Source organism: Neolamprologus multifasciatus, chromosome 5, assembly GCF_963576455.1.
Source record: "Neolamprologus multifasciatus chromosome 5, fNeoMul1.2, whole genome shotgun sequence".
Taxonomy (NCBI): Eukaryota; Metazoa; Chordata; class Actinopteri; order Cichliformes; family Cichlidae; genus Neolamprologus; species Neolamprologus multifasciatus.
The window spans coordinates 10612211-10635528 of record NC_140443.1 but is presented as its reverse complement, the minus strand read 5'-3'; the positions used below and the strand labels follow the sequence as shown (position 1 = coordinate 10635528).

The 23318-nt window shown below is 38.3% G+C and overlaps 1 protein-coding gene across 1 annotated transcript; it reads right to left on the bottom strand.

Moving 5' to 3' along the window:
• Positions 1–63: 63 nt before the first annotated feature.
• On the bottom strand, positions 64–8325 carry pnp4a (purine nucleoside phosphorylase 4a). The gene is made up of 7 exons (XM_085159404.1): positions 8078–8325; positions 5834–5997; positions 5077–5180; positions 4084–4259; positions 3632–3822; positions 1302–1381; positions 64–1179 (listed from the first exon to the last, which is right to left on the bottom strand). Exons 1-7 carry the CDS (start codon positions 8098–8100, stop codon positions 1027–1029), a joined length of 891 nt encoding a protein of 296 aa, XP_085015530.1. The 5' UTR covers positions 8101–8325; the 3' UTR covers positions 64–1026.
• Positions 8326–23318: the final 14993 nt, after the last annotated feature.

Here is a 23318-nt window from a genome sequence, read left to right as displayed (position 1 = left end):
ATATAACTCTCTCCTTGTTGCAAAATATAAGTCCTGGCCTTGATGATCTTATGATCTTATTTCTGCAAAACTGGTTTCCAGTTTACTTCATTTCATTTAGAGCTGGGATGTCAAACATGAGGCCAAGGAGCCAGACTCCATTCTGTCCCACTGGTTGGCTTTGGAAGATGTGAAGCAGGGCATACATTTGGGACTTTTGTCTGTATTTCCATAACTTTTGCAGCTTTTTCTGCTAATAAAAACCTCCCCCGTGGCCATTTATAGTATACCAAAGTAATAAAGTAATAACATTAAATGACAGAAACATTCCTGTTTTTTCAATATCTGCTATAGTAATGTATGTGTTGTGTGGACCAGTTTTTCATTTAGCAGCAGCATTTCTTTATCATGTAGAAAAACAGACATACTGTTGAAATTGAGTGTCTTTGTCTTAAATTAATATATCTCAGGGATTAAATGTGTATTTAAACCTCTTTACGCTGAAAGGGGAGTTTCACTGATCTGGCCCTCTTGATGTGTCCGGTGGCCTGTCATGTAAAATATCCTTGATTTACAGGTTTATTACAGTAGCATCTATTGGACAATAGTGGAACTGCAGCTACCCAAACGAGCTAATCACAATAAGTAAGAAACAGAAAGCGTTAGATGTGGCAGTTTGTTTAATCCGATTAACATCAATCAGGGATTCAGTGACATACTTTACTAATACTTTACATTACATACAATTCTACAACAAAAATGTGCAAGATAATAATACAAAAAGAAAACTGTGTCTCATGTTTTTCATATTAAAGCACCTTCAAACACAGCGGTTATTGGTATATAAAGTTTTAGGATTTAAAGTCAAATATCATAAAAGAATACTTACACTCTGATTTACCCTGATGGAGAATATTAGGCACCATGTTGTTATAAATAAAGTTTAATTACAGCAAAACAAAACAGGAAGAAGTGCTAAAAATGTTGTGAATGCACCAGTGAAATATGTACACAATCTTCATGTGTTTTTGTGTGATTGTACGTTTTTCAGATAGATTTATTAATGTTGTCATTGTTATTGATCTCCATCCTGTCGATCAGCTCAGTCACCAGCTGCTGCACGGTGTGAGAGCGCAGCCGGCCGATTTCCAAGACGCCCTCGTGGTTCACGCTTTCCGTCTCCTCGTAACTCTTCACCACCTGAAGCAAAATGAGATATCACAGAGTCTTTGTAACAGAGTTACTTTTGTAGCCTGCAGCTTTGCATATGATCACAGTTATAGCTAATCAGTTTGTTGATCAATGACTCGGATGTGTACTACCTTGTTGGTGATCAAAGAGAGGCCAAAGACTCTCAGACCGCAGTGAGTTGCCACAACCACCTCAGGAGCTGTACTCATACCTAAAAAAAAAACCCCAAAACAGACCAGGGGATGTTACTAAAACTAGTCATGAAACAACTGATGATAATACTGATGCTACAGCAACAAATTTTCCCACTCAACCCTATAAATAGAGAGCATTTTAGTTAACATGGCAGATAACAGGAGTGAGATTATCTGATTGTAGTGCAGTGGGATCAGGGAGGGAACTGATAAGAATTTAGTGATTCCGATTCTGTTATTATGTTGTGGGTCAAATATTTGTGCATGTTTGTTGAGGTATTTCCCACCTTTGTTGTGAGCAGTGTTGGAGTCGTTACTCAAAAAAGTAATTATCACACATTACACATTACATTACTTAGTTAGTGCTGGGAAGAAGTAATTCATTCTACAAACTCATTACTCGTTACTTTCATTTTACTCTGTAAAATAGCTGAAACACACTGTCTCATAACCACCATTTAACAATATACATGTGAGACTAAAACCCCACAAACCAACAAATCCCTAATGAGGACACATATCTCTAAGATCTTTCTCTTAGTAGAATACAAAGCTGACCGCACAAAGCATGTATCGATATAGGTCACATCTTCTCACAAATACTTAACTAATACTGAGGGGAAAAAAAGCAATTTCATCAGTAAAATCTAGAGCCACCAAACTCTGTGACCTGCCAAGAGTTGTTATCTCTTGGCAGGTCAACATAACATTAAAAACTGTTATCTCCATTATCTAATGACTATCCTGTGATCATACTGTCTTGATTGTAACTTGTTTATCTCCTCACCAAAGGCACAGTTTAAGGGCTGGCTACAGGAAAAAGTTCATAACATGCAATGAAAGGCCATGTAGGAAAATCAAGAGTGCTTCCAGTTGTTCCAAAGAGCTGATGTGGGTCATATTTAAAATGGGCATAACAAGAGAGTGGTTGTAACAAATGCCACAACAGTTACCAGTGCAGAGAGTAGACTTCTGTGGTTTAGGGCAGCAGTCCCCAACCTTTTTTGTGCCACGGACCGGTTTATGCCCGACAATATTTTCATGGACTGGCCTTTAAGGTGTCACGGATAAATACAACAAAATAAAACTAGTACCGGTACCGAAAAAAAGAAAATTTATTCATAACACACGTGAAAAGACCAAGGAAAACCGAGTAAACGATAAAAACGATAACAAAAATAACGCTGAAAACCGATAAAAACCCTGAAAACTATACATTTCACACCTGAGCCTCAACTCTCGCGGCCCAGTACCAAACCGCTTACGGTCCGGTACCGGTCCGAGGCCCGGGGGTTGGGGACTGCTGGTTTGGGAATTGGCACTAAGCATAAATCGAGCCTTAGGGGAGATTTACAGTCTAACACATGTAGGTGTTTTCTATTCACATCGGAAATATTGATGTCTGATCCCACCAGGCATAAATGTAGGCAGAGCTCATAATGGGCTGGTCCTCACACCTGCAAGCAATTACTCCCCGGAGATTCATCATCCTGTTTACCAGACACTTCTTAAGGCAGCAGCTGTGAATCCTTCGTTGCTGGACTATTGTGCAACATTCGTTAGTGGAATTTTAGCTTTCGAAATATTTTGATTTCTCTTCATGCTTTGTTTGGTATTGACAATTTGTCCTTGTATATAGATTCTCTGTGTCCCGTCCTGAGACCCCGTTCATGAGTGTGGCAGTTGCAGTGTGGCGTGTGGGTTTTCCGTGTGGAGTGAGCTGACTGGAAGCGAGCGTGTGGAGCTGTGTGCGAGAGTGAGGACCCCGTTCTCCTGTCTTTCCTCGTGGACCTCTGGATTCCCTGGATCCCCTCTTCCCCACCTGTATATAATGCACTCGGTGTCATGTGAGTAAAGAACTGTTTATTGTGATTCATAGTCTGTGCTTGACTCTGTCCTGCTCTCAGACATGCTGGGGCTTGTCTTGTTCTTGTGCACACTAGAGAACATAAACACTGTGTGTGATATAACAATGATGTGACAATATGACATTTTCATATTGTACAAGTTTATACCGGTATTATCGCAGTTGATATGACTCAGCCCTGACAAAAAGTGCCACTAGTTAAATAATAAATATAACAATGGTACAATTTTCTTAAGTTGTCTTTTTTCCTGTTCTCCACAGAATTAAAACTCATTCGTTTTGTGCAGAAGATGACTCTTTTTGATATTTAAAGATCTCATGGCTGTCCATGCGGTGCTAACCTTAAGTAAAACTTTACATTTTTAGCTTTTCCATGAAAATGTGGCTGTACTGAACGTACCAACAGCGTCCACACCAAGCCGATGCAACAGTCTGGCCTCAGCGATGGTTTCAAAGTTGGGGCCACCCACCATGGCGTACACGCCTTCCTGCAGGACACTGGCCACACCCAGCTCTTTGGCGATCTCCATAGCAAGGCAACGTAGACCTTTGTCATAGCAACCAGACATGGCTGGGAAGCGAGGACCAAACCTGCGAACAAAAAATAATACGAAAATGGACTCGTTCTTATATAGCACTTCACTACCTAAACCTCATTCAACCACTGACACCCATTCACACAAGCACTTTTTTCTACGCTTAAATGCTTTCTGTCTAACAGTCACACACATTCACATGCTGATAGTGGTCAGGCTAGGGCCTAAAACAAATTTCACAACAACAGTAAAGAGCAGTAGACACAAAAAGACCTTTAAGACAGTCGCAACAATACATAGCCATCCATGTAATTACTTGTCATCGTTTGGCCCACACAGCGGGTTCAGACCGACCAATCCGGGAAAGTTGATGTGGTCTTTGATGATCATGATGTCTCCAGTCTGGAAGCCATCGGCCAGTGAGCCAGCAGCATTTGTGACAATCAGGGTCTCCACTCCGAGCAGCTTGAAAACTCGAATGGGGAAGGTCGTCTGATGGACAGACAGGAAGTTGGAGCCTCAGTAATGAATTGACAAACACAGAAGCCTCCTGTGAAGCTGTAACTCGCACACAGGCCTCTAGCTTTTAGTGAGCTTCCTTGCAGATGGTTATCTAGTAATGGTGCCCAGGAGTGAAATGTGGTTATTGAAAAGCAGCTTAGACAGAGTTCCATTTACAGGAGTGTCGTTATTTTTAATATTACAAAAAAAGAGAGTGGGTGTGTGTGTATGTGTGTCTAGGTTATAGAGGGAAACAATGACACCATTGAACAGCTAAAAGGCTGCATGTGACCAAATCCATGCATGACTTGGGCTGGCGTCTCACATGCGGCTGTACACACACACACACACACACACACACACACACACACACACACACACACACACACACACACACACACACACACACACTACAAGTTCAGTCTCATGCTGCTAATTACAGTTACATGTGTGCATGACTAAGCTTTTTTAATCAGCTCACTATGAGTATGTGTGTGTGTGTGCATGTGTAAGTGTGTATGTGTGTGTGTGTGCGCGCGCCTGGTGTATGTGAACCTTATTATGTGCAGTTTGTAAAAATTCTGTTTCCCTTTTCATAAGTTTTTTTTTTAAGAGTTTTATAATTTGTTGTTTGATCTTTGAGAAAATGTTAACTTATGAATTGTTGGTTTGGTTGGCTTGGTTCACACGTCTTCACAGAGCTGTCATGGAATTGGGGGAGTTTTGGGGTTTTGGTTTGAATCAGATTCATGAGGTCAGAAGGAAATGCATTATTTCAGTGAGGATCAGTGCATTTGCGTGCATGTACCTTGCAGAGAGAGTGTCCTTCATACATGTGGAAGCGACCCTGCATGCACACGCATGTCTTCCCCTTCAGTTCCCCAAAAACAAGCTGACCTGCATGACCCTGGACTGCAAACACAAACACATACATACAGGAACTTCTGATGTAACTATGCTGCATATATGTATTTCATATAGGCAGTTCATGCATTCTTTCCTTGTTCATATTAAAATGGTTTTAACCATTTAACTGCTTGTCTTGGTTAATTTTAGGATTTATTTTCTATAATTCAGCAGGTGAACTTACAAAAAGTTGCTGTTCGACAGTCTGATATTTGTAATCCCACATATCAATTTAATTTAAAAAAAAAGAACCTATAAAACAATATAACATATTCTTAATATGTTATATTAAGAATATGATCAATGACCATTGATCAATGGCTAATTTGCATTTTAATGACCATGAAACTGACCTCACAGTGCATTCTTAGTCAGTGGTGCTAGTGTGAGTCATTATGCAAATGTAATGTTTATAAGACTGAAGAAGTCACTTGGATGAGTGAGGAGATGTTTCTCCCATAAAAATAAATTAACCTCCTAACACATATATTTCCACATATTTTAGTTAGTTTGTTTTGTTCAATATGTGCAAATAGTAACTTCAAACTGCCTTGAATCCCATGTTAACATGATTAATATTTAGAAGATATGGGAACCAGTTCTTTTAAACAGAATAATGTAGCATATTTATCAGTCATTAACCTGAATATTCAGTGTACCTGTGCTCTGAGGGAAGCCTGGGATGTCAGCATAAGCAAAGGAGTCTTGACACTTCAGTGTGTCAGCGAGCATGCCCAGTCCAGTCCCACAGATGATTGCTACTTGGGGTCGGTGCTTTGTTTGGGACATCAGCCAGTCAGCTGTCTTCTGGTATTCGTCATGACTACGGACACAAAAAAGAAAGAATAAATATTATTTTGGAACATCATCATGATTCACCTCATCTTGCTTGTTTGAGTTGCTGTTGCTGTTTCCTCTGTGCTGGGATCTGTGTAGGCTCAATACATTTTGGATCAGATCCATAACATAAAGCTTACTTTGGACTAGGTCTGGCCTTTTATGTTCATGTTTTGCAAGACCACTGCCTCACTATATAAAGTATTTAAAAAATGACTTCAATGTTGAAGGGAAATAAAATATGGGTCACTAATAATAATGAAATTGGAGGGAATTATTTTCCAAGTTCACTGAAAGACCTAAAATGAGTTCAGTTTTTGGCCGCCTGTCCTGCACCTTTACTGTTTACCCTTGCTGCTTGCATTTTGAGTTACTGCAGGAAGCTGGGTTTTTTTTTTTAACTCACTTCTCACCACTTTCTCAGTCCCCAACAACAGATGGAGTCAACTTGTGTAAAAACAGTTCGCACAGCAGATAAAAAGGCAGCTATGTCTCTCAGGGAAATATGCAGGCCAACAGAGACTGTTTGTATTTCTCAGATGGAGAAAAACATAACTCCAAGTGACTGACATTAGGCAACTGTTTGCCAACAATTTCACAATATTTCTTGAGAGCTTAAAAAGAAGACAACCTGACGTCTTTAGGTTTTTGAAGATCTTTTGCCTCTCATCAAAGCGGCTTCTATCATTACCTGGAAGACTTAGAACCTACACAGACTTCACAATATGTAAATTTTCAGTTCACAACATGTTTTTACAAGTTTTAATCAAAATAAAGAAACTAAATGAACAAAAACAAAATCACTTTTGGGCCTTTTCTCATATAGATATAAACAACAGAGGATGCTCCAGTTTGAAATAATGAAGTCAGCATATATGCAAGTTAGCTTTTTGAGGGAGGGGAACTGCAACATTTCACAGATTAACATAAATAAGGATAATTTTTGAACTGTGAATCATGCACATTTCAAGAAAAAGAAACAAGGATTTGTAAATGAGTATAATAGGTCACCTTTATAGAAATATTTCAGCGAAAACTTAAGTATGAAAAACGCAGATCTTTAAAAGGATGTAAAAGATGTTTTGAATCATTCAGTTTGGGTGGACAGTCAGGTTAAACACTTTTTAAATAAACATTTTATTTATCTCAGAACATTTATTTGTTACAGCAGCCAAAGGATGAGAAAGAAAATGGATTGAAGAGATTATAAAAATGACCAAAAGAAAGACCTCAGTTATGAATGAAGAACTCAATAAATCACATAAGATAAAATGAAGAACTTGAACACTATTGTGGTATGAGCTGGTACAGATTTTCCATCTTTGTGACTGATGTTAGACAAAGTGTTTGGTGGTCAACTTCCATTAATTATCCATAGCCATTCTCCAAAGCTGCAGTCTTTTGAAAGACCTCTGTGTCAGATGAAGGAGGAATTTAAAACACTCCAGCAGCAGTTCAATTAAATTCGCTTGAGAAAAAAAAGTAAGATTTAAAAAACTCACCAAGGACAGCCAATGAAAATTAAGCTACATCTTTGCTGTCTTTTAATCTTTATTTCTTAATGTACACTTTACCTGTTAAATAAATCAGTAAAGGACCTTAAAAATATATTTAAAATAACTTATTATTTCTCCATAGACTTGATCCTTTCAACTCTTCTTCTCTCTTCAATTGTAAGGCTGTAGTATTGTGTGTGTGTGTGTGTATTTTTTTTTTTAATAAATTACTCAATATTCACTAAACTAAATGACTATGAATTGTGTAACAACAGACATGTTACCAGGTCTACCAAGTTGTAGCTCATGAGCCTAATAAGATGCTGAAAGCTGATTAACAGCTAAGCATGCTGAAAAATATAATACCTTTTCTCTTTGATTTTCTTCACATAAATCAGTGAAAATGTACATTTACATTTCAGGCCTCAGAAAACAAATCACAAACATACAATAACACAACACTGTCCTCACACAAAAAGTTTAGAAACCACGACTTAGTTACCTAATGGCACTGTATCAAGAAAAAGACAATATTATTACCTATAATACACAACAAAAAAAGTTTCTTACCTGATGTGCTCTTTGCTGTGCATGATGGAGCAGCCTCCGTTACTGTTAGTTTGTGTGTTTGTGTGTCTGTGTGTGTATGTGTATGTGCGTGTGTGTGTGGGACGAAGAGACGGTGCGAGTGCAGCCGGTTGATGCCGACCAGCCTACATATTCACATGGTCACATGCTCCTGATTGGTAGTAGCAGCCAATTGCAGCCGTGTTGTAGTAGTGAATGTGTGTGTGGATACGTAAATTATTTTTTGTTTGTTACACAAGCAGACCCCCCCCCCTTCTGAAGTCAGCTGTTTCACATTAGAGTTACTGTAATTCCTGATGTTCCAAACTTACACAGTAGTGACTGTTGTGACTCCTTTGAACATACTCACGCTTTAAGATGTTTGCACAGTATGCAAACAAATGGCTAATACATTATGTATACAAACAATAATAGTATTTATAGCACTGGTATTATAAAGTGCTGCTAAGAGGCTGCACATTCATTCCAGCTGCTTTCCACTCAAGACAACAACCCTGTCATTACTATAACACAGAGGTGTGTTTTAAACTACAGCCCTGTGCAAAATTATTGAGTCACCCCTAATACTTCATAGTTTGATTCCTAAGAGCCAGAATTATTATAAATTTCTAAATTGGTCTTAAATGTTGGTTCTTCAGCCTTTCTAAAGGTGTTTCAAGTTTTTTGTTTGGCGATTGGCGGCTTTTGGTTCATTTTTTACTCCGTTTTGAGTTTTGTTTGCCTATTTTCAGATGAATGTTTTATTTTTCATTCAAAAAGAACTCAAGGGATAAACCAGTGTTGTGTCTACACATAATAGAAAATTTAGCAAAGAACCAATTTTAAATGGTTCTTTAGGCACTTTGTTACTAGCAGCTTGTCACAAAAACAAATCATTTGTTCCCATTTCTGTAGTAGAATCTATTTTAAAAAAAAGCCAAAGATAGCAAAGATAAATAGTTTTGCACCAACAATGTGGTTATTAAAAACTTTCAAGCATGTTAAAACTGCCCGTTACTTTGTTTTTGCCTTACCTCCCTGCATTCATTGGCCATGTCTAAAAAATCATCTTCAAGAAATTGCTCCAAAACTGTATCCTAGAAAGTTGAGCTTTCTAACAAGTGTTTCATGATATAAAAGGGTTTGGGTTCTTTAAACCCAAACATGAAAGAATCATATGTTCTAATGTTAGGTCAAATTTGCCAAAATAACTTCACCTATCAGATCCTCAGATACTCTGTCCAAGCTGCAAACTCTGAGACTAAAGAAAACTAACCCAACGGTGTAGCCACAAACTGCAGTTCCTCTAATAGCCAGTAGACTCCCGTGCTAAAAAAAATCGAACTTCCGCTATGAAATTCACATTTTTACAGTCTTGTAGAAAAAAACACATCAAGCATCCATAAATTTAAAAGCCTTTAAGAAGGACTAAATATTTTTTGGCTGCTATAATAGACAAGCATGCTGACATCGTCTCTTGGTTCTCTTTCGGAGCATTTTTAATGGAATTATCAGGCTAATAAAATGGCTTTCTGTGTGGTATAGCCTGTTCAAGAAGTTGGCACCGAGCCTGGAATTATCTACTTTGAGATTTTCTTTCATAGCACATAACATGCAGCTGAATTTTAGGTAATTTTCTAAAGGCTGGATTAGCAAGCTGATATACTTTTTTATCAATAGAAAAATGTATACTCTTCTTATTTAAGTGTTCCAGCATTAAAATTATGAACATAATGAATTAAATACCGAAAAATGGTATTCATGTGATTCACTGAAAATTGCTTACCTGGTATATGCCAGCAATGTTTTTTAGCATTTAGGCTGTTAACCCAGTACACGAGCACTTCAGTGTTTCCCCATCCAAAATCTTTCGTTTGTGCTGCTATCCCAAGGGTAAAATCCACCTTTCATAGAGACAGGATCAATTAGGAAGCTAATTAAGCTACATAGTTCATAGACAGGTTAGTTACCACAGGTCAGAGAGCAATAATTCTCTTATCTATTTAATTAAAGGAGGTATTCCCATTACATTTGGGATGTGGTGTCTCTAAGAAACTCCTGAAATATAGTCACTATCAGTGTTGGTCAAGTTACTTGAAAAAAGTAATCAGTAACTAATTACTGATTACGTCCCCAAAAAAGTAATCCCGTTACTTTACTGATTACTTATTTTCAAAAGTAATTAATTACTTAGTTACTTAGTTACTTAGTTACTTTTTAAAAACACGATTTACAACCTGAATAGGTGATAAAGCGATAGATCTTTCAACCCAATTCTACTTTTTCTGCATAATCCATCATACAAAATGTAATCAAATGGAAAAGTCTCTTTTTAAAACTTATGCATCAAGCAAAAATTAAATTATATGCACCATTCTCTGACTTGAAGAAATTAGTGTAACATTTTAACCTATTTTCTGCACATTCCAGCACATAAAATAAAATATTTTTTGTGTTTACACTCAGTCTTTCAAATAGATACAAGTAAAACACAGCAGAAAATAAATAAAATCAAAGACTAGCGGTCCTGTTGCTCTATTTTCACCTGTAAAGCAGGAGTGGGGTAGGCGGAGGTTTACCCTGGTGCAGGTGTGCCGCAGCGGTCAGTAGAAGAATCCACGAGTTTCTCTGTGAATTTCCCATTACGTCGTTGCGCACTCGGTGCTTGTTTATGGGGTTTTTTTCGCTGTAAAAAGAAGTTTTCCTCCCACGCACAACGGACACTAATGTTTTTGTCACTTTTTATGGAATCAAACTCAAAATAAGGTCAGTACTTCCACGCTTTAAACGCTGCATGCTCATACTCTCTCCGCACTCAATATATGATCCATTGTTGATCTGCACACAGCTGTTGTCACGAACGTCGCACTCGCTTACGTCATTGTCATGAGACGTTCTTGCAAAAAATCACGGTTTTAGTAACGCAGTAACGCAGCGTTCCTACGGGAAAGTAACGGTAATCTAATTACTGTTTTTGCAATAGTAATCCCTTACTTTACTCGTTACTTGAAAAAGTAATCAGATTACAGTTACGCGTTACTGCCCATCTCTGGTCACTATAGTAATAAGACAATATTAGGAAAACTCGTCCATTCTCTTGCTAATGGCAGAAATCATCAGATCTCCAGGCTTTGTCAAACCTGTGCTTCTCCTGAAAGATTTGATTTCATCATCTGGATATTGTGAGGAACACATCATTGTTTTAGAAAATAGTTGTACAGACAAGCTGTGACCTAATAATTTAAAATGTCAGCATAAATGTGAGGTTCCCTTTCTATGGTATTTGTATGAATTTTAACTGCATTTGTATGTATATAGAGATATATTTGAGTTTTTCTTAGATCTTGTTTTATTTTTGTAAATCCCTTTTTGCAAACAGGGTTTTTTTCCCCCTAACTTTGGTATGTAGTTTTTTAAACATCTTACTGATCCCCCTCCCAATGTCTCTAAAAAAAGTCCTGGCCTGATGTGAAGCTCTTGCATATCATCTCAGCCTTCCAAGGTGCAAAAGTTGGTCGAGTAGTACTACTGAGCCTCGCTCTTTGACTTTACCTGGCATCAGCGTGCTTCAGTGTTTCAGCTTTGTTAGTTTATGTTTACATAATTATCTTGTACTTAAGTGAACCTCTTGCATGGACTCGCTCCTTGTTACATAGCTGGAGGCAGTTGGTGGCACACCACCTCTTAGCTTAATGTGTTTGAGTGTGTCTGTATTTTCTATTTTTTAATGACTGTCTCCGTCAATGGGTGTGAGGATCATTAATGTTAAAGAGACAAATGTTTTATAGAGAGATAATTTTATATAATATTTTCAAACTATCAGTATTATTGAATTCATACCTGAACAAGGCTTTACATATGTATTAATAAAAAAAGTGTACACTATAACATAAGAAATAACCACACATGCCTACTGGTTGAATATTTTTCTTATTACAGCACTTAAATTAACAGGTCATTGGCTAATGAGCTTCCAACATCTTGTGTATAAATTAACATGTAACAGATTTTTTTGGTTATATGCTTTCACATTGCAGCACGATTAGAAACATGTTTAAACTGTTTAAGTTAAATCTTGTCCACCTGAAGTCCATCAAGTCAAGACTCAGACTCAAGAGATGTGGGAGTTTAACGAGCAGCAGCTCGTCAGTCACTTCCCTTTTAATTGAAGCTCCACGTCCAGTCTCATGACTGCTAACATACCTCACATGCTCCCTCGCTGCTGCCCTGATCAGCTAATGCTAATGAGGCTCATGTGGGTTTGATGAAGGGGTACCAGAGCTGGACTGCAACCAGAGGAACCAAGCCTGCGGTCAGATCTGATACCACCTATTAACTGCTTTGTTAAAGACAAACGCTTATGGCAGCTGATTTATGTGTGCACTACAATTCATAAACATGCCTCTGATGATTGGATTATTGAATAAAATTATCTGTTTTCTTCTGCTTTACAACTTCAGGGTCACAGAAACTGGAGCCTATAATCATTAATACATAAAAACATATTTTGTATATATATATTGTATTTCCTTCCTGCACTCCTAGCTTGAAATGTGTGCAATGACATTATCCTGCCCTGGATACTGAAAAAAAAAACAATCATTCAAACTTTCTAAATCCACTGTAAATCAATTAATACAAGACAGTTGTTTTTATCATTGTTGTTTTAATAAGAGGAGGTCAAAATAAAATCATGCATTGTTTAAATGCTGCCGTTAGCTCTTGGGCAAACCACAGCCTGTTATTATTTCTGCATGGAGTAAATGGGTCGCATTCATGAATGACCTTCAAATATGTTGCCTTTTAGCAAAAGACTGAGGCACATGTGTATCTGTAAGGTCTTTATTATGGTGGTGGATAATTCACAATCACATATACAAGTAAAATTCTGGATTTAGGTAAGAAATCAAGTTCAACACAAAAAATGAATGCTTTTGTTTCTGTTAAGGTCTCCAGAAATAAAGGCATTCGTTTTAGCGTCCTGTGACTTTAAATGCAACTTTCACATTGAATTCACTCCTGTGTTTTCATTTTCCTACGCTGCTCTCTGTTCTGACTCTGCTGCATCTGTACGTTTAATGCTCAGCTGAACGTTCAGCATTACTGCATTCCTTCACAACCGGCAAAATGTGAAAAATGTGACTGCGTCCATTTAAATGTCAGATATCTGGGATTCTTCTACGTACAAGCAGCCGAACCTGCTCATTTCATTCCTGCTGCTTCAGCCCTGAGGCCTGGAAATGTCTAAAAGGTTAATTGTGTTCATGTGCACAGACGAGACAAAAACGTGACAATTGTGAAACCACACACAGGAAATAAATTCCTTTTTCGTGACTGGACTGGATGAGAACAGGACATAATGTCTCTAAGCACTAATAACGTCTAATGTCTTTAGATTTCTAAACTGGCACTAAGGACCATCTCAACATCTCATGTAAGATCAAAATGCATCAGCTCAAAACTGACTTTTCACACACGCTGAAGCAGAGTCGAGGCTTCCCACAGTACATGCAGTAAAACAGGAAGTGTGAACAAGTCACAATTTTAGTAACTCTTATGGCATAGAGAACAATGTTATCGTTAGCCCAATGTGCGTCACTTGCAGCCATTATCTGGTTCATCCTGCTGTTAAATAAGTTGCATCATACCAGCGTCCTGAAGTTATTTAACAGTTTTACTACGTTGCAATTTTCTCATTTTAACTTGTTAATAGACACCATTTAATCTGGAGAAATGTCAAGCTTAGATCCTAAAACCTGAAATCATTTCTTTGTGTCATGTAATGCCGTAAAAATCAGCATCTGGTTTATATCTGAGGAGGGTGATTACAAGTGAACTCTGTCGATAGCTACTGGATTGATTACCATGAAATTTGTAAACAGATATGAATAATATTTAGTACCATTGTCACCATCATTAGGTAAAATTTCAAAATTGTGTTAAATATTATGTTGTACAACAGTGTGGCAAATTTGTTTTAGTTTATAGGTCACATAATAGTTGCAAAACACTTGCCTTAGCAACCCTGTGTGTTTATACAAGGACATAATCAGTAATACTTCATACAGCAATTGATTAAAAAAATGTGCCTGTCTCCAAAATCTGTTCTCAGTCCCTTATGCATGCTAATATCAGGGTTATGGTTTTAATGGATGAGTCTAATATGTTCATGTAATTCTTATGCATCAGTTTCAATTAGTGTTTTCTAGCCATGGCCCTGTCTGATGTCTTAGAGAGAGAATATCCTCGATATGATCTTCCCACACACCTGCTGTTCAAACCTTCTGTTTGCAAGGGGTATCCACTCGGGGGAAAGTTCGGTTAATAGGAAAAGGCACTAAACTGGTCTGATTCAGACAGATGAAAAACTGAAGGGCTGCACCAAGGCTAAATATAAGATCAATCAAGATCATTGTTAGAGGTATATTATGCAAAGGTATCATGGTGAAGTGCAAGAATAAAAATATTGTGATGAAAGTGTCCATGATATGCCCACTTCAAGTACAGTGTACTTATTATTATCATGCTAACACATAACACTGAGGTGGTAACTGTTTTAAAAATATTGATTGATCTGGAGACTGTTTCATATTAGAAAGCCTCGTAAATAAAATCTCTTGGGCCACTTCTGCTCCCCAACACGGCCATATCTAGATTTCCCTTTAGACAAATATATAAATCACTTGAGCATGAATAATAGCTCATTCATTCAAACCAGTATAAATGATATAGGGTTTTTTTTAGACTTCATATTTTATCCTGGTTTAAACTGTGTTAGTAATTTAATTTATTTGACCCATTTAAAGCTGTATGTTATTGTTTTCTGTCTCTTGGTAAGTAGGACAAACTGTCGAATTCCTCGCAGACTGACGGTTTTCTCTAAAAACAAACGTGTGTGTGTAAAATCCTGAACACGTCAGAGAATATCTCAGATTCTCCGGGAGCTGACTCAGATCATCTCCTGATGGAAGAACGTCTTATTTTGTTTCCGTCTCTCAGTGAAAATGAAATTTGCTCGTGTCTCTGCTGAGTGTCGTAAGCTGAGTGCTTTTTCTGTCAGTGTGACGTCTGAGTGAAGCAGGAGGAACTGAGAGAGTTGAGATCTAAATGCCCAAAATAAGAGGGCCTTATTCCTATTGTTAAAAACTTCTTTTTTCTTTCATTGCAGAGATTAATCCTTCAGCAGGAGCAAAGGCCCATGGCCTGTGTTGAGTATTTGGTTTCTCTTTACGATTGTTTTTATTCCTCACATGACTTTTTCTCAATGCAACTGCATTGCCTGTGATTTGATTTTGAAGATCTCAGAAATAAACAGAAAAAAATGTTCTGCTCATGACATAAAAAATTAATTCAAATTACACAACTGGGATCACATGTGTGTCCGTGCAGGAGTGAAAGATGTAGGCCGAGCTTGATAAAATGGATAGATGTGTGGACATGTGGACAGTCACGATAATCAGAGGGATTGTGCTGTGGAGGAGGTGAGGCTGCTATCACTGGGTATTTTATAAGTGTACTGGCATTATTGTGTATGAATTATGTCAGTTATGTTTTGTGTAAACACTATGTCAAAGCAATTTAACATAGTGTTTATAAAAGCAGTTTACTGCAGTTTACTGCTTTTATAAACATATACCATGTGACTACAGTCATGCTAAGAAAGAATATTCCCTCTTTATCAACTCTGTATCTGGTTTTATATTAAGGTTATATTAAGGTCTCGTAATTAGGTAAATATCACCTGAGCTCAAGAACAACACATGACCTAATGACAGAATGCAGAAGCAGTATGTGAAAAAGTCAGAATTCAGTTGTTTGTAGACTTTATCAGTCTCTCATATGTTATGGAGGAATCTTTGGCCCATTCTTCACATTGCTGCATCGGTTTGTTGAGGTCTCACTACTTAATTTAGTTGAGGTCTGGACAGACATTATTATCCTGTTGCATGATCCAGTTTTGGCCAAGCTTTAGCTCTCTCACATTTGACTCTATAAATTTTATTTTTTTAAAATGAAATTTACCATAAGGCTACATCTTGATAGATGTCTCGGTTCCTAAAACGAAGAAGAGCAATGAGAAAAGAGGAGGCTCGCTGGAAGAGCTCTTCCCTCATGATGTATCAAAGAGGCATGACACACAGCTGGAAAACACATGCTAGGAGAAAACCACATACATAAGTGATGCTTTTGTATTCATGACCTTTACCATTTGTGTGATAAAAAAATTAAAAAAATAATAGAGAAAAATGGATCATATTCAAATCCTTCCTTCCTTTAAAATGAAACCTGTGAGCAAAGATGTCTCATTTTGTTAATTTCCTAGTACCTCATGTTCTCTGTTTGACTGAAGGCATGAGATATGAGGGCAGAAGTGAGTAAATGAGGATGTAAACTTACACATGAAGCGAAGGTGGAGAGAATAAGAGTAAACTAACAGAGTAGGGGTTTTTATCTCCCTCTGGTGGCTGGAAGGCACACTTCTCTGCGTCTAGTGACAGAAAAAAATCCTGACTGTGAACACTAATCAAACAGCTGCCTCCTTATTATCAGAGTTGATGAAAAATAGACCAGCTTGGTTTTTACATCACAGTGGAAGCTGAGAAACAGAGTTTTGAGTCAGTTTACAGTCTCTGAGATCTCACTGAAGTTCAGTGTCTGAGTGTCAGAATCAGGAATTCTCCACTGATCCATCACTGCTTTGGTGATTGTGTGTGTTTTGTTTTTTGGCCATTTTACAGCTTTATTTGAAAGGGTACAGTGAAGAGTGAGAGGAAAGCAGAGGGAGCAAGAGAGGTGAAGATATGCATCTCCATTTTCCCAAACGGTTGATTCTGTTCACCTGGGCGTAGCATTTTCAGAACATCACATCAAGAAGGCTCTGAGTAAATGTGATTATCCCAGCTGGACATTTGTCAAAGCTGGGAAGGCACCTAAAGAATGCTCCAGTCGGACAGAAGGATAACTGCTGCCTAAGCAAAAACCCGTAGTGATCCCGTATATGTCAGGAGTATCAGAACACTTGAGACACATTTTTTCTAAACACAGAGTCTCTGTGGCTTTTAAACCTCAAAAAAAGATGCTGCGCCAATAATTGGTCCACCCCAAGGATTGGGTCCCTCACACAAACAGAGTAATGTAGTGTACGCTATTGAGTGCCAGGAGGATTGCCAGGATTTATACATCGAGGAAACCAAACAACCTCTGGCGAAGCGGATGACACAACACAGAAGAACTACCTCGTCAGGCCAGGACTCTGCAGTCGATTTACACCTACAGGCCAGTGGACACTCTTTCAATGATGAGGATGTACACATCCTGGACAGGGAGGAATGTTGGTTTGAGTGCGGAGTCAAGGAGGCCATTTACGTGAAAAGGGAAAGACCATCTCTGAATCGAGGAGGGGGCCTAAGGGTACATCTTTCACCATCTTACAATGCTGTGATTGCAGCCATTCCCCAACTCTCTGTGAATGGTACTCATGGCCATTGATCAATGTTCATGAGAATTTGTATATTAATGATCAAGGAACTGACCTCTCAGCCCATTGTTCATTCAGTAGTACTAGTTTCAGTCATTATGCAATGAACTGTTTTTAAGGTTGGGGAAACCTGCAGTCAGCTGAGACTGAAGAAGTCACCTGAATGAGTGATGAAATGTTTCTCCCACTGAAAACGCTACGTCCAGATGAACAGAATCAACCTTTTGGGATTTACTTACCTGGATGATTGAGCATGCATCAAGACATCTCCATTTTGTTTGTATCTGTCCAAAGGACATTGGTCCAGAATACTTGTGATTCTTCCAGATGCAGCTTTGCAAACTTAAGCTGTGCCACAAAAAGATGCATTTTCATTTGAAAATGCATCTTTTTTTCTCCATTTTCCGTCCACATTGAGGCCCTCAGTGTGGCCTTCCGTCCACACCGGGCAAGGAAAATCTTAGTTTTCCTTGCCCTTTTTGGGCACAATGTGTATGAATGTAGTTAGGAAGTACTCAGTTTAGAGAAAGTGTGTGAATTTGGCATGTTGTATAGAGCACTTTGAGTAATCTGGGAGAGTAAAAAAAGAAAGAATCAGTCCATTCACTCTCTGAACAGAGTTTCGTCATGTTACTTTTGCACTAATATGTTCCGGCACATCTTATTACATGACTTGATTAAGGTACACATTAGGCTGACATCTGGGGCCAGAGCTGAAACTGTTTTGGGCCAGCACAGGACCACCAGTGTGTCTGCAACTGGCCTTGTGCTGGCCCATGTGTGGGCCACCTCTGGCAAATCAGATCTGGGCCACCATCACTCTTTGCGGTATGTGGGCCATGTGTAATCACATTGTGTGGGCCAGATCCGGGCCATACCAATTTTGCTATGTGGGTATTGGTAGCTGGCTTAAATGTTTTCTATTTGTTAATAATCATTCTCAATGTAGAATGATGAGCTTGTGATTGTTTGGAAATGCCCTAATAACCCTTCCCAGATTGATGTTTCTAAGATTATTGCTCATTTCCTGATTGGCATTGTGTTAGAATACACCTGAATGTTCTAAACCAGCAAACTGTCCAGCACTTGTCTGCTCCTACGGATCAAGTGCATTTGATTAAAGGCACCTCTTGCTACTCACCTGATATTCCCTAATTCCTGTATGCACTACTTTAGCATCTTGATTTAGGTTTTTGATCAATTCTGTATCAGTTGCATGAAGCTTTTTCATTTTTGACTGCCTTCGAACTTCGAATAATCCCCCCACCCCCACCCCGAAAAACCCCACCTCTCGTGCTCACTAAAATTAAACCCCCTGCAGTCCTCATGCTTGCAGATGCCTGCAGCTTCTTACTAAACTCACATAGAAAATTGTAGCTGCAGATGACTCGTGACCATCAGTTCCAAGTCACAAGTTTGGATGCCAGCTTGTGTATGACTTCACTGTAGTAAAAAGCACAAGATTTTTAGTTTGTAGTTTTGCCTGTACATGAGATTTTTCTTTTTTACAGTCATTGAATCCAATAACGCAAGTGCTTGAAAATGAGTTTATTTGATGAGTCAAAGAGGAAGAGTGGGCATTGTTTTACAACGAAAACATGTTCTGAAATTCTTTTCTTGATAAAATGTTATGAATATGGATATATCAGAGAGTAAAAACATTGCTTTTTTTAACCATAGGCATTCTTTTAAAGTAAAAACACTTTTGTTAAGTACAAAATTCTTCCAAAGCGAGAATATTTGTATGCATAAAGGTTTACCAAAGCAACATTTGAAGAGAGTAACAAACATTTATTTCATGTAGTTAATCGAGAAATTGCTTTCAGGTTTTTATTATTACATTGTTGAATTTTGCTATGATCATATCCATCTATTAACTCTGATGTTGGTCACTTAACACAGAAATACAACCTAAGGACTCCTGTTACATTAAATCAAACTGTCTACGTGTGTAAAATAGTTTATTAGGAGTGTTTGTAAAATTTGTGTGGGAGCCATGAAATTATATTTGCTGTTATCAACAAACATACTAAGCAATCAAGGAGAAAAACAGAGAAGGCTTTTCTCACTTCTCTGTTGTGAACCTCGTCTGCTCTTTCCTCCTTCCTGTGAGCCTGAAATTTACTTTAAGGTGACATCTTGATAGATGTCTCGGTTCCTAAAACGAAGAAGAGCAATGAGAAAAGAGGAGGCTCGGAAGAGCTCTTCACTCGTGATGTATCAAAGAGGCATGGCACACAGTTGGAAAACACATGCTAGGAGAAAACCACATACATAAGTGATGCTTTTGTATTCATGACCTTTACCATTTGTGTGATAAAAATAAAAAAAATAATAGAGAAAAATGGATCATATTCAAATCCTTCCTTCCTTTAAAATGAAACCTGTGAGCAAGGATGTCTCATTTAGTTAATTTCCTAGTACCTCATGTTCTCTGTTTGAATGAAGGCATGAGATATGAGGGCAGAAGTGAGTAAATGAGGATGTAAACTTACACATGAAGCGAAGGTGGAGAGAATAAGAGTAAACTAACAGAGTAGGGGTTTGTCTCCCTCTGGTGGCTGGAAGGCACACTTCTCTGCGTCTAGTGACAGAAACAAATCCCGACTGTGAACACTAATCAAACAGCTGCCTCCTTATTATCAGAGTTGATGAAAAATAGACCAGCTTGGTTTTTACATCACAGTGGAAGCTGAGAAACAGAGTTTTGAGTCAGTTAACAGTCTCTGAGATCTCACTGAAGTTCAGTGTCTGAGTGTCAGAATCGGGAATTCTCCACTGATCCATCACCGCTTTGGTGATTGTGTGTGTGTTGCATCATGCCTACATTCTTTGCAGATCCCAGTGGTGCAAACACACGCATGTTCACGCACACACGATCAAGCAGGTGTGAGATAACTGGGCTGCTTTTGTTGTTGTTCAAAGTGTTTGCATCAATGATCAGACGATCCATATTTATTGCAACAGCCAATCAAACCACTGCTTTCTCATGCCCTCCACTGGTCATGCCTTTTATTGTTCACTGTGATCAGTAGTTTGTAGACTAGACTAGAGCAGTGCCCACTTGGAGAAAGTGTACCCCGTGCTATTTTTCAGATTTCCCTTAAATGCTTTACAATCATAAGGGGACTGTTTTAACTCTTTCCCCCATAAAGATGACATTTGAAGACCTCCCTGTACCATTAATGATGAGTTTTCATACCTCAGTTTATATAGATAAAGATGCGGTTTGACAGCCATTTGATAAGTTTCCAGGTTTTTCCAAGGGTGGCTGCATAGGCAGAGCTCCCCTCACTAACTTCTGATGCAAACCCAGTGATTTTGTTTTGTAAGCAGGCCTAAACTACGACACAAACCATTCAGTTCAAAAAGGAACTTGTAGGCTTACTCCTGGGCTTTCCAGAGGAAAAGAGTTAACAAACACAGCACAGCTGCAAGGATACACTCGCTGAAAAAAGTGTGTGACCGTGTCTCTACAAAACAGGCAGATCATAATAAATTAAATAAAACATTAAAAAAATGCATCGTGTACCTGTCCAGTTACCTTTGAAACCAGTGAGTAATGACATTTTTTGAAAAAAAATGTTAAGTACTTTTTGTTCAGCTCTCATATGTTTTCACATCCCTTTAAAAGCCTGTTTCAAGGTAAAGACTGTTTGAGAGTTAAAGCTAGAAATAGCTTTTGGTTAGGGTTATGATATGTAGGGTTATGATATGCCACTGACCTTTGGTGTGTGAATATTTTTCTCAACTCACATGGAGTCGAGCACAATGCGGTCACTCTTTGGGAAACACAAGAGCAAGGTAACAGCTTTGGTTAAAAATGTGATTACTTAGAGCAACATTGCACTCAGATCTCCACCAATACACCTCCCAAGTTTGAAATGGATCAGATGAACGTTCATTGGAATAGTCAAAGAATAGATGGATGGACATGCAAAGATTTTGCCAATCATTAGCCAAATAATACAGAGCAACAGAAATGACTTTGATGAGAGCTTGCAGACTATTATTAGACTTCAACCTGCTGCTGGAATATTAACTGATGACTTAAAAAGTAAACTACCACTAAAAAAAGAAAAAAAAGAATAAATTTATAGACTTGTAGAATAATCTGTTGAAGGGGGAAACCCCCTCCTATTTCAAACAGACTGAGTTTCATGCACAATCTGTACAAAAAACAAACATAAAAACATTATGTGGCATTTATAGCGACTATTATAATCATTCACAATGTTAAAATGTTTGCAGCTTGCAGTACTTGCATTGTCTGTTACTTTTACACTGATTTTTATTTAACTTTATGTAGTCACATTTAAGTGTTTGATCTAAAAATAGTCCAATCATGTTATTAAAAATTCTTTAGTCAGGTTATTAAAGTGTGCAGCAAAGTACTGTCGTGGTTAGCAGTGTTACCTAAAAGCAAGAAGCTCCTGGGTTTGAATCAAACATCCAGTTGGGGCCTTTACTCTGCAGTACTCTGCAATAGACCAGCCTTTGACCCTATGACAGCTGAGACAAAGATATGCTCGAGCCCTCTCTGGAACCATAAATCAGATAAGGAGAAGAAAATGGATGGATAGTTAATAAATCTAACTTTTAACTGGATATCAGAGCTGACAAATTAGCACCTCAGTGTCCTCGGCCATGTGTGCATAAGTTGGTTCCTTATTCACAACTCTGTGAATCTGCATCACTCAGTGTTTATTGGCATTGTTTTTGCATAAATGTTAAAATCTCTAAAGTGTTTGGAAGTGAGGACTGCTGCCACTGCTGTTAGTGCAACTGTTATACATGTGACATCATGGCAGTATGAGGTCAACACACATACAGGAACAAGTCAACACTCTGTAACTCTTCTGCAATCAGAGGCTGACTTCATCCTTCAACCAGCCTCTGTGTCTGTGTGTGTGTGTGCGTTGGTCAGCGTTGCGTGTTGATTGCACCTCGTTACGGCAGAAAGCAGCCGGATGGTGATGGTGGGAGTGGGTGTGTGTTTGTTTGTTTTGTTTGTTTCAGTCGGAGGCGGATGGGTGAGTGAGTGTGTGTGTGTGTGTGTGTGTTTATAGGGTATTGCCTCAAGTTGCATTTGATGGTTGCACTGGAGAGCAATGAAACCACGGAGGCACACACACACACACACACACACACACACACACACACACACACACACACACACACTTGAGATTTAACATAGGCGTTAATGTAAATACAGAAGAAACATTAAATATTGTTTAGGTTTATATAACCTGATGTCAAAAACCTTTCTCTTTGACTCTGAAAATTCAAACATTCTTTCTTTTTGTCTTTTTTTTATACATTTAAGGAACTTTCATTTATTTTCTTAATTAAAATGAAACATCAGGAAGTCAGAGTATCTGTTCAGCTGCATGCAGCTTTAATACGAGTCAGTGAGGACAAACTGCTCGTCAGTCTAACTGAGCAGTCACAGCTTCTCTGGTGAATCATTTGTGTCATGTTGCAGTTTTGTTTTTGTTTTTTTTCACCGGGCATTTGGTGTTTTGGATTATTTTGTGGTACAGTTTCTCGGGTATCCTGTCAGCCAAACTTTTGCACTTACATTTACACCATTGGACTGTCCAGAATCACCATCAGGCTGATTCTAAACTGTCCAATGATGCAAATACAGAGGCAAGCTTTAGATGGTCTGGACATGTGCAGAGGAAAATGCTGAAGATGCAGTTTCCAGGTAGAAGAAAAAGAAGAAGACCACAGAGACATGGTAACCCCTAAAGGGAGCAGCCA

Coding starts and splice junctions, on each gene's coding strand:
- pnp4a (XM_085159404.1), bottom strand. CDS start 8,100: ATGCACAGCAAAGAGCACATCAG. Junction 5,181..5,833: donor AGGCTTCCCTCAGAGCACAG/GTACACTGAATA, acceptor TTGTGTTTGCAG/TCCAGGGTCATGCAGGTCAG. Junction 1,382..3,631: donor GCTTGGTGTGGACGCTGTTG/GTACGTTCAGTA, acceptor TTTTTTTTTTAG/GTATGAGTACAGCTCCTGAG.